This window comes from Onychostoma macrolepis, chromosome 22, assembly GCF_012432095.1.
Source record: "Onychostoma macrolepis isolate SWU-2019 chromosome 22, ASM1243209v1, whole genome shotgun sequence".
Taxonomy (NCBI): Eukaryota; Metazoa; Chordata; class Actinopteri; order Cypriniformes; family Cyprinidae; genus Onychostoma; species Onychostoma macrolepis.
The window spans coordinates 15,437,456-15,452,151 of record NC_081176.1 but is presented as its reverse complement, the minus strand read 5'-3'; the positions used below and the strand labels follow the sequence as shown (position 1 = coordinate 15,452,151).

Sequence of the window (14,696 nt, the reverse complement as noted above, 5' to 3'; positions counted from 1 at the left end):
CTCTGCAAATCATTCGCAAAACCATTCGTAACAAAGCAGAATTAATTTGTGCATAATATTCGTAAAAAAACGCTCTTACGAGCAGAGCTAATTTTCCCGGAAATTGTTTGCGAAACCATTCTTAAGAGCAGAACAAATTTTCTGCAAATTGTTCGCAAAAACCATTCTTTAGCAAAGTGATTTTTTCTGCAAATTGTTTGCAAAAAACTTCTTACAAGCAGAACAAAATTGTGCAAATTGTTTGCAAAACCATCCTTATGAGCAGAACAAATTTTTCAGCAAATTGTTTGCAAAAAACATTCTTACAAGTAGAATGAAATAATGCAAATTGTTCGCAAAACCATTCTTATGTGCAGAGCGGATTTGTGCGAAAACGTTCTTAAAACCATTCTTACAAGTAGAGCAAATGTCTTTTAATTCACTCAAAACCATTCTTAAGAACAGAATGAATCTTTGTACAAATCATTCATAAATACTAGGTAAAATAATAACATTTATTATATTTTTAATAGCATTTTCTTTGCATTTTTGCTTTACAGCTTTTACAAGTCGAATATTACTGACAAATTTTGGGTGAAATGGTAACATTTTAAGTATATTGAAGCATTTTCATTGATATTTTTCAGTATTTCATGGAAATCACCTGTCTACCATCTTATTTTTTCCCCCACTAAGCTCATTGCAGTGCATTCTAGGATTATTTTTTCTGTTAAATATACGTTTTACATCTGTAGCACAAGTCTGTAATCTTTTAGAATGCTGTCTAGGTAGACAGCTGACAAGGGTTTGGTGCAGAGCTAATTTGTTTGTGTGTGTGTAGCCGCAGCATTAATGTGAAGCTCAGATATGAGTTGTGTCATGAAGATGAGTGGTGTTCAGAACATCTGAGAGGAGTTTTGTTCCTCTTCTTCTTATCAAATCTACAGCAGAGAAATGAAACGACAGCGATTCACACAAGGGTCTCAGAGTACAAATTAATCTACCGAGGAGAAGACATGAAAGCGCGCACACACAAATTTCTGTCAATCATTCGTATACGCAGCAGTAAATATAAAACATTCATAATTAAATCTCTCACAGACACGCACACACACATTTAAGATGGAAAAGGTCTCATTTCAATGATAATACCTGAGGATTTTGGGTGAAATTAGGTGGATATACAGCACAAGTGTGTTTTATGAATGAGTAAAATGTTTGTGTGTTTTTGTGTGCAGGTTTTTCGGGGCCAGACGGCAGTGGGACTGTCGCGGCGCATCTCATTTGGACGAGTTACACCAGCGTCTGAGTGAGATTATGATTCGCAGACTCAAGAATCAGGTGCTGACTCAACTACCACCCAAAATACGCCAACGAATCCCCTTCGACCTTCTCAAAGATGCTGCCAAGGTTTGCAGTAAACGTTTTCAAGCAGCTTCACGGTTATAGAATATAAAAGAATATGGTTACCGTGGTCATTTTTTAAATGTACCATGCTAATAGTGTTTTACTTTATTCACTAGTATTTATTTATTTATTTTCTTTAAATTTATTTTAGTATTTTTTAGTACCAAGATGTTTTTGTTATTAATTATAGTAAATTAATACATTAAGTTGATCAGTATAGTTAATTCTATATAAATAAACAAATTTCAGTATAATGTTATGAATTGACTTTTTATTTATACATTTGTTTAGTAATTAAATTAAAAATACCTTAAATCTAAAAATAGAAGGAAAAACACTTGCATCAAACTAAATAAAAAGAAACAATAATGATTACAAAATTATTTACATTTATACATTAATTTTATAAGTAATAATACTGTAAAATACTGTAAAATTGAAAAAGTTAAAACACTTGAAAGAAACAAAAACAATAATGTTGATTAGATGAAAATAAAACTTTTTTCTAATTTACATATTGATTTTTTAATGTATTTATACATTAATTTTGCTTGTAATTAAATTAATAATACCTTAAAGCTAAAATATTTAGACAAATATTTGAATAAAACAAAAATTATATATTTTTATACATCATTTCTGCAATATTTTATACTGTACTATCCTTTATATTATTTTTATATTTATGTGTACATGAATTTTATGTATACATATTTACATATACATTTAAAAAATAATTAGAATAAAAACACTTAAAACAAAATTAAAAAGCAGCAAATATTTTAAAATAATTTTATGAATTGAAGGATTGTTTTTCTTTTCAAAAGCGTACTGTACATTAATTAAATTGATAATAACGAATCTAAAAAGAGTTAGAAGGGGAAACACATTTGAATAAAACAAAAAGAAAAACAATAATAAATACATATAATAATAATAATAATAATAATAATAACAATAAAAACTTTTTCATAATTTCGGTATCATCTGTATTCTGAATTAATTTCTTTTTTTTTCAAAAGTATACAATAATTGTACTAGTAATTAAATTAATAATACCTTAAATCTAAAACTAGAAGGAAAAAAACATTTGAATGAAACAGACTAAAAATAAATAATGTTTACATAACTTTTTAAAATAATTTATGAATTGTGTTTATGCATACATTGATTTTACTAGCAATTCAGTTAATACATTAATTAATCTAAAAAAGAGAAAAAAAAATCTGAATTAATTTAATTTATTAAATTCATTTTACTAGTAATTAAATTAATACTTAGAAGGGAAAACATTTGAATAAAACAATAATCAGTGGTTACTGGTTACATAAAAAAAACACCAAAAATAAAAAAAAACACAATTAGCAGTTTCTTATGTTATAAATGGCATCAATATCATCCTCTCCAAATAATTTTTCTGTATTTTCTCTCTCTCTCCTCTTTACACTTTTTTTCCCATCACTTGTTCTGAACTAACAGAACAAAAGCAGTTAAATATAGTGATTTACCCCAGTACAACCGCCCCGTGCCTGTTGCTAGGCAATAGTATCCGATTAACACAAATTATCATTTCATCTCACTTGTCTCTGATCACTCTCTTTTATTTCCACATCTTTTTTTTCCCCTCCTTTGGCAGCCGAGCGAGCTGCCAGCGTGTTATTCAGAGAGGAATGGACGTTAGTAATCATCACATTCTGTTCCGAGCTGTCGCGTTTAGTGAGACTCGGCTTATAATTGCTGCGTCGTCTAAAAAAAAAAATAATAATGTCAAAGGTGCTCGTTCCTCACGTTATTTCATTTTCACGTGAACTTTCTGTGGACCAGGGCGGCAGTGTGTGATAATCCTTCAGTCTGGCTGAAGATAAAGCCGTTTTTTTCCCCTCTATGTATCCAGTAGGCTCTCGTTTTCCTTGCGATTATTTCGTCTGTCTGTCTCTCCGGCTGTCTCTCTCTCAGAGTAATGAGTGTGTGTGGGCAGGAGTGCTTGTACAGCAAGTTTTGAGTGTGTGTGTCAGATTTCAGAAACACAAAGAGCAGCTCACCTGCTGTAGGACCTCATAAATCATCTGCTGTCAGCACATGCACACACACACACACACGCTCTCTGTCTAACTAGTTTACACACGGCGGTCCAGGGGACAGATGTTCTTTCACTATAATCCAAATCTCACCAGATCACTTTTAAAATTAACGACCTTCGTTTTAAGGAACGCTTCGGCAGAGCAAACCTGCGCCTTGCGACACGCTAGCTGACCCTCGCCGGCCAATTTACACGTTTATATTTACAAACGTGCTAGATGTTCGGCAAAGCTAGCGTGAGAGTATTTACAAACTGCTATTTGTTTCTGGTTGTTTTGGTTAGGAAAGGCGTTAGGTTGTTCTGTGTGTTGACGTTTGGTTGGTTTTGGGTTCGTCTAGATGTGAAACAAACGGAAATAAGTACAGCTAAATGAGTTGAGTGGAAGTCTTTTGTATTACAAAATGTGTATATTTATTTGCATCATTCATAAAATACAGCGCAAAGCACTTCACAGGTCAGAATATACAGTAAAAACAAGAGGAAAAAGTACAAATAATGACAATAAGCATAGACCAAAAAAGCATGTATAGTCTGTCTGTCTGTCTATGTATCTATCAGTATCCATCCATCTATCCCATCTATATATCTATCTGTCAGTCTCTATCTGTCCGTCTATCTATTTGTCTATCTGTCTATTTGTCTATCTATCTATCTATCTATCCATTTGTCCATCTATATATCTATTTGTCAGTATCTATCTATCTATCTATCTATCTATCTATCTATCTATCCATTTGTCCATCTATATATCTATCTGTCAGTATCTATCTATCTATCCATTTGTCCATCTATATATCTATCTGTCAGTCTCTATCTGTCCGTCTATCTATTTGTCTATCTGTCTATTTGTCTATCTATCTATCTATCCATTTGTCCATCTATATATTTATCTGTCAGTATCTATCTATCTATCCATTTGTCCATCTATATATTTATCTGTCAGTATCTATCTATCTATCCATTTGTCCATCTATATATCTATCTGTCAGTATCTATCTATCTATCCATTTGTCCATCTATATATCTATCTGTCAGTATCTATCTATCTATCCATTTGTCCATCTATATATTTATCTGTCAGTATCTATCTATCTATCCATTTGTCCATCTATATATCTATCTGTCAGTATCTATCTATCTATCCATTTGTCCATCTATATATCTATCTGTCAGTATCTATCTATCTATCTATCTATCTATCTTTCCGTTTATCCAACTATAGCACCTATCCATCCATTTGTCCATCTATATATGGGCATCTATTATCTATTATCTATATATAAATATCCTATTATCTATATCTAACTATCCATCTGTCTATAGTATCTATCTGTCTATATTATTTCTATATCTATCTGTCTCTCACTTTACATTTGTCACCTCATTATCAGTGTTATGTTATACATTGTGAAGCATATAAAATAGCTCTGGGCTGAATAATGGCTGTGTGTCTTTCTCACGCTCCGTTTCCTTCATTCACTGCTTGACTTCCTGTCAGTCTGATGTCCAAACCCTGGCAGCACCTCTCGGTAGTGCAGGAGCATTTGTGTGAAGGGAGACGGAGAGGATCTGCTTTTGTTTTAGGGGCAGAGCAGGACTTAGTGTGTGTGTGTATGTGTGCGCACTCGCGCAGGAGATTTATAGCGCCGGTACGGTGTGTTTCCATCTTCCACTGCTGCTGTCACTGTAGCGCTATAATTGGGCAGGTCACATGACCCAAGGAGTCGTTCTGCAACTTCAGGGAATTGTGTCTCCTTCCTCTCGCTCCCTCTACCCCTCACTTTCTCTCGTTCACACTTCATCTTTCTTTATTTTCTGTTTTTCTTGCTGCTTTTTGCCAAACACAGGGAAAGTAGGACAGTTTACGATATCATTAATTGTGCTGCCCTTTATGGATTCACTTTCTCTCTCTCTTTCTCACAGGAAGCGAGTGCTAGTTTTGAGCAGTGGGAGAAACTGATGAGCTCTGAGAGTGAGAATCAGTTTGTGGAGGTGATGAGTCTCATCACACACATGTATAAGCAGACCGCCGTTGCCAAGGTAAAGAGTGTGTGCAAAATCCTCAAGATGTTTATTTCTCATTTCACGTCGCCCTAATTGTCTAAAATGGCTGTAGATCTTGATGCTGTGGGAATTTCTGTGTATTTCCTTTTCTTTTTACTGGGTTGTATATGAGTTTTGTGTTCCTTTGGGTCTCAAATACTTTTTTCAGTGTGCTAGTTTAAGACAGAAGCAAATTTAGAAAAAGGGGACAAATCAACCATATCGGTTACCAACTTTAGGTTTTTTTTTTTTTTTTACATGTGTGAATCTCATGAAACCTGTCCTGAGTGAAACCCCAAAACAAGAAGGAAAAAAACATAAGGAATTATTTTTTTACATATAGATAATTAAGCCTGTGTTTAGAACAGGGTTATTATAGTTTAAGACTAAAACCATAAAACAAAACCACACACATACACGTTTTGTTACTTAAAATAAATGTCAACTAAAATAAAACATGCAAAAAAAAAAAGAAATAATAATAAAATAAAGAAATAAATCATTTAAATAAGAAGTCTTCCCTTGGCAATTTGCTGAAATGAAATGTTTAACTTGATGTACTTTAAAAAAAATACTAGAATATAGACAGAAAAACACTGCTAAAATGACAAAAACTCAAATTAATTACACATTTTTCTTAGTTAAAATAACAAATATGTAAAATGGTTAAATACTGTATAGTAATGGAAATGTAATTGTTTATTAAGAGGGTTCTCAACTGTGTATGTATATGTATGTATGTATGTATGTGTGTGTATATATTATTTGTTGTTCATTGATAACTACATTATCTCAAGTAAGTTGACACCACATTTGCCAGTCTGTTTTTAAGGTGTTCTAGGTTGTTTCTGACATGTTGCTAGGGTGTTCTGAGTGGTTGTTAGGTGAAAAGTGTAGTCTCATGTCCCTCAAAGCAAGACTCAAATTTTTTTTTTTCATCAATCAGGCAAAAATCATAAGCTTAAACTCTTCTGAAACCTCAACAACCCTTCCTGTAAACCGAACAATTACTGTACTAGATCCACCCTAGCATCCGAGTTAAAGAAAAGTCAGCCGCCCAGCCCTCATTTCAACTTCATCCCTTTCTCCGAATGCCATCAGAATAACGGCCATCTGCAGTGAGTTTCCCCCCTCTAACGATGAGGGACAGCGTGAAACCGCCGCTAACGACCACCATGGCAACCGGCCCTTCTGTTCTCCACATCAAACACCGCCGCATTGCCATGGGAACGAGCTCCGGGAGAGCCGGACCGCTGTCGCGCCGACCTTAACTCTGACCTTTTTGATCGGCCGACATCTTTTCCTGCAGATCTCGCACTTAACAAGGTGTTTTTATGAGCTCCAGACGAGACTCGCCGCAACTTTCGTGGCTTTTTGCATCACTCACACGAACTTTAACGTCACAGTTCAGAAAAAAAAAGCGACTTCGCACAGGTTTGTCGTAAAAAAAGAAAGACCATTCATTCCGCTGGGAGTTTTAGACGTTCTTTCTTCTCGAATGATTTAAGCTACAACCACTTTATATCATCCTCCTGAGCACAGCATGCGTCTTGAATGAAGCTTTCCAGCGTGTGCGTATCAAACCAGCGCGAGTGTGAAAGCAGTGTGTGTGTATGTGTGTGTTTTTTTTTTAATTTGTCAAACCCGTGTGTTCTGGTCCCCGCTGCTCTTGTCCTCTCCACTCTTTCATTTATTGTTTGCCACTGAGACGATATCCTCTCTCTCTTTCTCTCTCAGGACAGAAATGTGCGGTGTCAGGAATGGTGCCGCTTTTTGAAATCGCTGTTTTTGCCAAGCGAAAATGAGTGAACCGGAGCCACCGCGCACACGCGTACACTCAAGGCTGTAAAAAAAAAAAAAAAGCCTCTGCGCTCCTTCACAGACAGTTTCGGGCGCCAATTAGGCGATATTAAAAAGGCAAAACTCTTCAGTAATGAGAAACCCGAGAGCAGCTTTGAAATTCAGGAAAAGAGGACTGGCTTCCGGGCAAATGACTCTGTATGCTGTTCGTTTAACAACTACGCTAACCATAACGGGCATTAGCCAACGAGTTCATCTCGCAGTTTAGGGATTTTGAGGAGTTTTGTGTTTTTTTTTGGAGAAGGAAAAACAGGTCTCACTGGATGAAAGGCGATTTGGGATAAAAGTGGCAAAACAACACCGTTAAATGTAGTAAAATCGTAGCAGCACTCGTGGCAGAATGCGGTTATGAAGCCCAGCAACAGCACTATAATAAAAGACGCTATTGTTTTATTAGTAAGTACATTTATAGACTAGATTTTTACAGAAGAAAACTACTAGGAAAGTACTAGAACATTTTTAAAATGTAATTAAATAAATAGTAAAAATATAATAACAATATAAATAAAATATAGCGTTTTAGAAATTAATACTTTTGATCAATTCAGTGTGTCTTTGCAGAATAAAAGTAAATTCATTTGTAATGTTACAAAGAATAATAAAAGAATCGAAGAATAAAACGTTTTACAGTTTCCACAAAAATATTAAGCAGCGCAACATTTTCAACATTAATCATAATAAGAAATGTTTCATGAGCAGCATATCAGCATAATATAATGATTTTTGAAGGATCATGTGACACTGAAGACTGGAGTAATGATGCAGAAAATTCAGCTTTGCATCACAGGAATAAATTACATTTTAAAATACATTCAAATAGAAAACAGTCATTCTAAATTGTAATAAAATTTCCTCAATATTACTGTTTTTATTAAAACAAATTTATTAAATAAATGCAGCCTTGGTGAGCGGAAGAGACTTTCAAAAATAAAACAAGAAAAATCTATTTAACAAAAAATATACTGATCACAAACTTTAAAAAAAAAAAAAAAAGTAGTGTATATAAAATATAAAATGAGGTGTAGATATTTTTATTTATTCATTTTTTTTTTTTTTAAATGTATATATAACGTTATTTGTGTCAAATGTACAATTCGTTCAGAACCAATTTCATGTTAGATCTGAAACTTTCCGTTTTATAATTCATTTGTTACTGTATTAGAATGTTTGAATTTTTAGAATGTTAGAATTCCTAAACGACAATTCCTGGCTGGATCACGGTATGATTTTTCTCTATTTTTTTTCTTTTTCTTTCCATCTCTCAGGCTGGAGCGGTGAAGGACTATATAAAGATGATGTTGGAGACCGAACAGCTGAAGTTTCTGGTCTTTGCTCATCATCTCAGCATGCTGCAGGCGTGTACCGAGGCTGTCATCGAGGCCAAGGTGTGTGTGTGTGTGTGTGTGTGTGTGTGTGTGTGTGTGTGTGTGTGTGTGTGTGCGCTTAGACTCTAGTGAAAGCAAAAGTATGTCAGCACCTCAACCCTGTTCATTAAATCAGCCAGCAGCCAAGCCTGTCACACCGTCGTCCCAACACACACACACTGACCCATTCAGAGAGAGAAAGAGAGTTGGATGTTTGTGTGTGTGTGTGAGCTGAATGAGAGATAAGGCCAAAAAAATGTTTGTGTGAAAGGGAAAAAAACAGAATGAAAGGGCTTGACAGCACTAAAGGAGGTGAAGGAGAGCGTGTTGATTCCCTGGGTAGAGTTCATTCTTTGCTTTAACACATTCCCTCAGTAGGGCACTGGTTCATTCTTTTGGCAAAAGAATAGGTCAGAGTCTTGCTGTCAATCAGGTGAGTGTGTGTATATAAACCACTAGTTTAAAAGTTATATTAAAAACAATTTTCATGCAAAAATGTCAATATTGACATCATTTACTCACCGCTGTTGCTGAACATCTAAATTACTTTCTTTATTCTGATGAGCAAAATTAGAGAAATTAAATATTGTGCCTTTGGAAATATTCAAAATTATTTATAAAATATCATTCAAAAATAGTCCGTACGACTCGTGTGCTATATTTCAGGTCTTCTGAAGTCCTCTTGATATCCATCCTAGACACTTTGATCGCATTTCATGAAGTAACGATGCCCAGTTCATGAATTAAATGGTTCTTCTGAGTTGGATCTTTGAGTCGGAGTTGAATTTGAGAAACTGATCAGGGTTGCGTTTCCAAAAAGCATCGTAAGCCTAAGTTGATCATAGCTCTATTGGTTTCAGTGGGTCTACAATGTATTTAAGCTTACGGTGCTTTTGGGAAACGCAGCCCAGTATGTTTGTAATCGAATCATTCAGTTTCATTTTGTGAACTGGATCAAATGATTTAGTAATTTTGATCCTGACCAATTCGGTTTGAAAATGAATCATTCAGACTGATTTTGTGAACTGGATGAAATGATTCCGTAATTTTGATCCTGACCAATTCGGTTTCTAAATGAATCGTTCAGACTGATTTTGTGAACTGTATCAAATGATTCAGTTATTTTTCTTTCAGTAAATGTGAGTTGAGTTTGAGAACCTGATCAATTCGGTTTGTACATGTAAATGAATCATTCAGACTCATTTTGTGAACTGGATCAAATGATTCAGTAATTTTGAACCTGACCAATTCAGTTTCTAAATGAATCATTCAGACTGATTTTGTGAACTGGATCAAACGATTCAGTTATATTTCTTTCAGTAAATGGGAGTTGAGTTCGAGAACCTGATCGGTCAGGTTTGTAAATGAATTATTCAGACTCATTTTGTGAACTGGATCAAACAATTCAGTTATATTTCGTTCAGTTAAATGTGAGTTGAGTTTGAGAACCTGATCAATTCGGTTTCTAAATGAATCATTCAGACTGATTTTGTGAACTGGATCAAACGATTCAGTTATATTTCTTTCAGTAAATGGGAGTTGAGTTCGAGAACCTGATCGGTCAGGTTTGTAAATGAATCATTCAGACTGATTTTGTGAACTGGATCAAATGATTCAGTCATTTTTCTTTCAGTAAATGAGAGTTGAGTTCGAGAACCTGATCAGTTTGGTTTGTGAATGAATTATTCAGACAGATTTTGTGAACTGGTATCAAGTGAATCATTAATTCCTTTATTTCAAAGTCTGATGTATAAACTAATTATTTTGAGTGGTTTTGTGATCTGGATCAAAAGATTTAGTAATTTTAAAAAATGTAGACATAAAAATATTTATATTTATTACATTATATTTATTATATATTCTATTAATTTTATTCTATTTATTTATTTATTTATTTAATTATTAAAAAAAAAAAAATCTAATTATCAAGAAATATCAGGTGATTTCCAGGCCTGGAAAAGTCATAGAAATCAATTAAATTTTTAAGATTATGGAAACAGTATGGACATAAAAACTATGGTTTATTTAATTTCAGACATATTTATACATTAAATCATTTGGTCCATTTCACAAAACCAGACTTTCAAAAATCGTACTGGTCAGGTTCTCAAAAATCAGCTCACTGACTCAATGATCCAGGTCTTAAAAAATTCATCATAAACTTTGGTGTGACTCAGACTTTGGTGCACTTCTGAATGGTATCGGCCTAAATCTTGCATTGCATCACTTGACAAATCCATTTTTGTTGTCTAACAGACATTTCATCAGAGCTGTTGATTCATCTTTTACCACGATCCGTTCCTCTTGTCCCTGTTCACACAGCGGCACGCTGAAAACACTTTGCACCCTAAAGAGCGCGGCTGGTTGCCGACATGGTGTCTTCACAGATGTCTCACTGTTTTAATGAGAGCTTGTTTTGTCAATTTCCTCTTCGTTTTGGCCCCCAGCCCCCTCTCTTTTCCTCCATCTCTCTCTCTCACTTTCTTGTTTCGCTGCTCTATGGCCAGACGTTTGATCCCAGACACTGTGAAGATTTTCTTCAGCTTTTGCTTTATCTGTCTTGCCGTTAATTGGTGCTTATGAATCTTATGGGGAAGAGAGGGCCTCGCACCAGCAGGTGTGATCGCACGCAAATGGGGCGGCACACGCGCTCCAACGTTCTCACACCTGTCACGCTCCTCACACCCCGAGCGAGAGATGGGAAGAAAAGTTAGGCGGGAAGCTAAAATTAACACGGGTGCGAAAATTTCTGAAGTTGTGCGAGGCAGAAAGAGAAAGGTGTTGTACACCGCTTCACCTGTGTTTTACAGCTGTCAGATGATGGTATGGCTGCCAACTCTGGATGTGTCACATTCGCAGGAAGTTTCAACTTTAGTGCATTAATGCTCTCTGAACAACCACAGATCTGCAAAACTCAGTCTTTATTGCGTCAATCGATGGTTATGAGTTTTGTGACTTCTCACAATGCTTTTAGTTGGAAGGGATTTTGATTTAAAGGTGCAATTTTTGCCTTAATTACAAAGCTTTTACGCATAGATAAAAGAATGAAAATGTTAAAACCCAATTTAGACTCTCTTCTTTCTGCATTCTTCTTTTCCAGGCTAGTTATATCCGCATCGATGGCAGTGTTCCATCTGCAGAGAGGATCCAACTTGTGCATCGTTTTCAAAATGATCCAGACACACGTGTGGCCATACTAAGTATACAGGCAGCTGGACAGGTAAACAATCTTGTAACACCTTGACCTTATGAGCATTGTACTGCTGTTTGTAAATCCCCACACAACTTTGTAACAGTTCCTTGTAACATCCATATTTCTTGTAACACACTCTGTTCTTCTGTATGCTTCATGCAAGCTTGTAACACCGCAACATTTTAATCATTATAAGTATGTTTTGAAATGCTTTATACAGCCTTGTAACATCTCTGCTGCGTAAACTCTGGTAGCATTCCACTGTACAGTAATCACTGTAAGTTTGAAATGCTTCAAACAACCTTGTAACATCTCCACCTTGTAAACATTAGCATAAAAATTTTACGCAACCGTGTAAAACCTCAACCATAAATGTATGGCATGTTGTTCAGACATTACAAGGTACGTTTAATCACAACACCCTCCATTATGTTTCACACAACTTCGATCTCGTAACATCTCGCTGTTCTTTATTTTTCTCAACCATGTAACACTCTCAAGCGTGTCAACTTCAGTAACTTCACATGCAAATATTGCTGTCATACTGTATGTAACAGATGAATCTCCTTGTGCTCAGGGTCTGACATTTACGGCTGCATCTCACGTGGTCTTTGCTGAACTCTGCTGGAACCCAGGACACATCAAACAAGCAGAGGACAGAGCACATCGCATAGGGCAGACCACGACGGTACACATCCACTACCTCATCGCCAAAGGAACCTTTGACACTGTTATGTGGGCCATGTTAAACAGAAAGGTAGCTCAACCTTCAGATAATGAAAAAAATGTCACCTTCAGTATCCAATAGATGCACTCAAAATGTTTCCCTGTCATTATGTGAACATTTTTATAGATTACTTTAAATGCACAGTTTTGAATTGGTGCAAACTTAGTTTCCAGGCTTGCCAAAGTACTTCTAAAATAATCAATATTTAATGTCTTGGGACTAAATTAAGTGGCAACACAATATCTACTGTAAACTTTGGAGAGACTTGTTTGGAAAATGTGCCTTCATTTGCTGAGATTCTTACAAATGATATTGGACAGGAAACGGTTACGGGCAGCGCTCTGAACGGAAAGAAAGAGTATTTGAAAGCTGAGGTGGGAGACGAAGAGAAATGGGACTTTCTGAACTTTGCTAAGGCGTGGACGCCAAGCAACACAATGAAAGGTGACTCTGAGGACGACAAGGACGGAATTTTCTTTTCTCATGTACGTAAACATTTCATTTTATTTATTTTTTTGTGGTTTTGTATATCCTTATTTATTGTTATAAATGACACGTAAAATGCGACTACAGTTGTCACAATATCAAAAACAAATATGCTATAGGGATGCTATATTGGCTGAAGCCGAAGTCAAACAACATGAAACACCGAACACGTTTTTTCTCCCCATGTATTTTTTTTTTTTTCACCATTGCATAAATTAAATATCCAAAATGTGCTTTTTACTGTTTTGAAAAAATTAATTACAAAACAACAATTTAAAAATATTTACTTAACACTGAACATTTTTCAACATTCTAGCAAACATTATACCAACATAATAATTTTGATTGCCAAACATTCGGTGCATCCCTAATATGCTATATGCAAAAATTCAAATAGATACATGCAAATTGACAATTACACTAAAACAACATCAAAACGCAGTAAAATTAGTTGTTTTCATTATAGCAAATGAAATGACTACTTTTATAATCTTTTTTCTTGATTGATTCATCATTGCTAGTGACAGAACTGGTACTTTTAACATCCCTAAACATGACAAGGCTTCCCACCTTCCAGTCGTGGAAACCTGAACCTCACAAAGTGCTTTTCTCTCTGAAGTGTCTTTGGTTTCATCACTTTGCTGTCATGAGATGTAGTTTCTTAGCCTCAAACACTTTGTGTGTCACAAAAAGCGTTCTTTTTCTTCCCATCCGCCACAGTTTGAAAGGGACAAGCAGCACGACATCCGATCGTTCTTTTCTCCCTCTGTGGACAAAGAAAAGAAGAGGAAACGAACCGGGGAGTCACCCTCCGACGGATCTCCTCTCGCCCAATTACCTGAGGAGGCGGAGCCTGTTCGGACCCCGGAGATCCAGAGCTCTGATTTGAAGGCCGACCAGGGGGAGGATTTTTTTCCGCAGGTGAAGCGGTTTAGGCAGGTTAGCCCCTTGTCGCGACGCGGCGGTAAGAAGAGCCCCCTGTCGTCCCTGTGCGCCCCCCGAAGGCTCTCGGCGGGACTGCAGGCTCCGCGCCACAATCAGAAGTGGAAGTGTTCAGCATGTACATTCTCCAACAGCGGATTGCTGCTACGCTGCGAGATGTGTGAAAGTCCGCGAAATGCACAAAAAGGTGAAATCAACACACACACACACACTATTGTCCAAAAATTTGTCATTTTTCAATGTCAGCATCCTGCATTTGAGCAAACTCATGCATGAATCTCATTTCGCACTGTCCGTCCTACGGCCTGAAATCAAGTGACTTGTTGAGGACTTGTGCTGTTAAAATTCAGACTGAGCCGCCATTTAACTTTAACTCAAAACTGCTCGGGAAAACTAAGCAAGCACTTAGCAACACCCTTGGCAATCACAATATGCTGAAACTATTCAAAACAGCTTGGCAATTGCTTAGCAACATCCTGACATTATCGCAGTTATGGCACATTTTCTTAATTTATAATGGGGTCTAAAAGTCTGAGATCACTAGTGAATTCTAGTTCACATTTTTAAAATGTAAAATAATTAAATGAAATAATTAAATTATATTTTTAAATGTAT

At 35.8% G+C, this 14,696-nt stretch overlaps 1 protein-coding gene across 2 annotated transcripts in view; it reads left to right on the top strand.

The window, feature by feature from the left end:
* Nucleotides 1–14,696, top strand: part of zranb3 (zinc finger, RAN-binding domain containing 3) — a 79,314-nt gene that overhangs the window by 35,000 nt on the left and 29,618 nt on the right. The window contains exons 8-14 of one of the 2 annotated variants that reach the window (XM_058759639.1): nucleotides 1,218–1,389; nucleotides 5,390–5,506; nucleotides 8,635–8,754; nucleotides 11,834–11,953; nucleotides 12,504–12,683; nucleotides 12,974–13,138; nucleotides 13,860–14,268. In XM_058759639.1, coding sequence (XP_058615622.1) covers nucleotides 1,218–1,389; nucleotides 5,390–5,506; nucleotides 8,635–8,754; nucleotides 11,834–11,953; nucleotides 12,504–12,683; nucleotides 12,974–13,138; nucleotides 13,860–14,268 — 1,283 coding nt within the window. The remainder of the gene's footprint in view (nucleotides 1–1,217; nucleotides 1,390–5,389; nucleotides 5,507–8,634; nucleotides 8,755–11,833; nucleotides 11,954–12,503; nucleotides 12,684–12,973; nucleotides 13,139–13,859; nucleotides 14,269–14,696) is intronic. The other variant, XM_058759640.1, reaches the window with a different exon arrangement.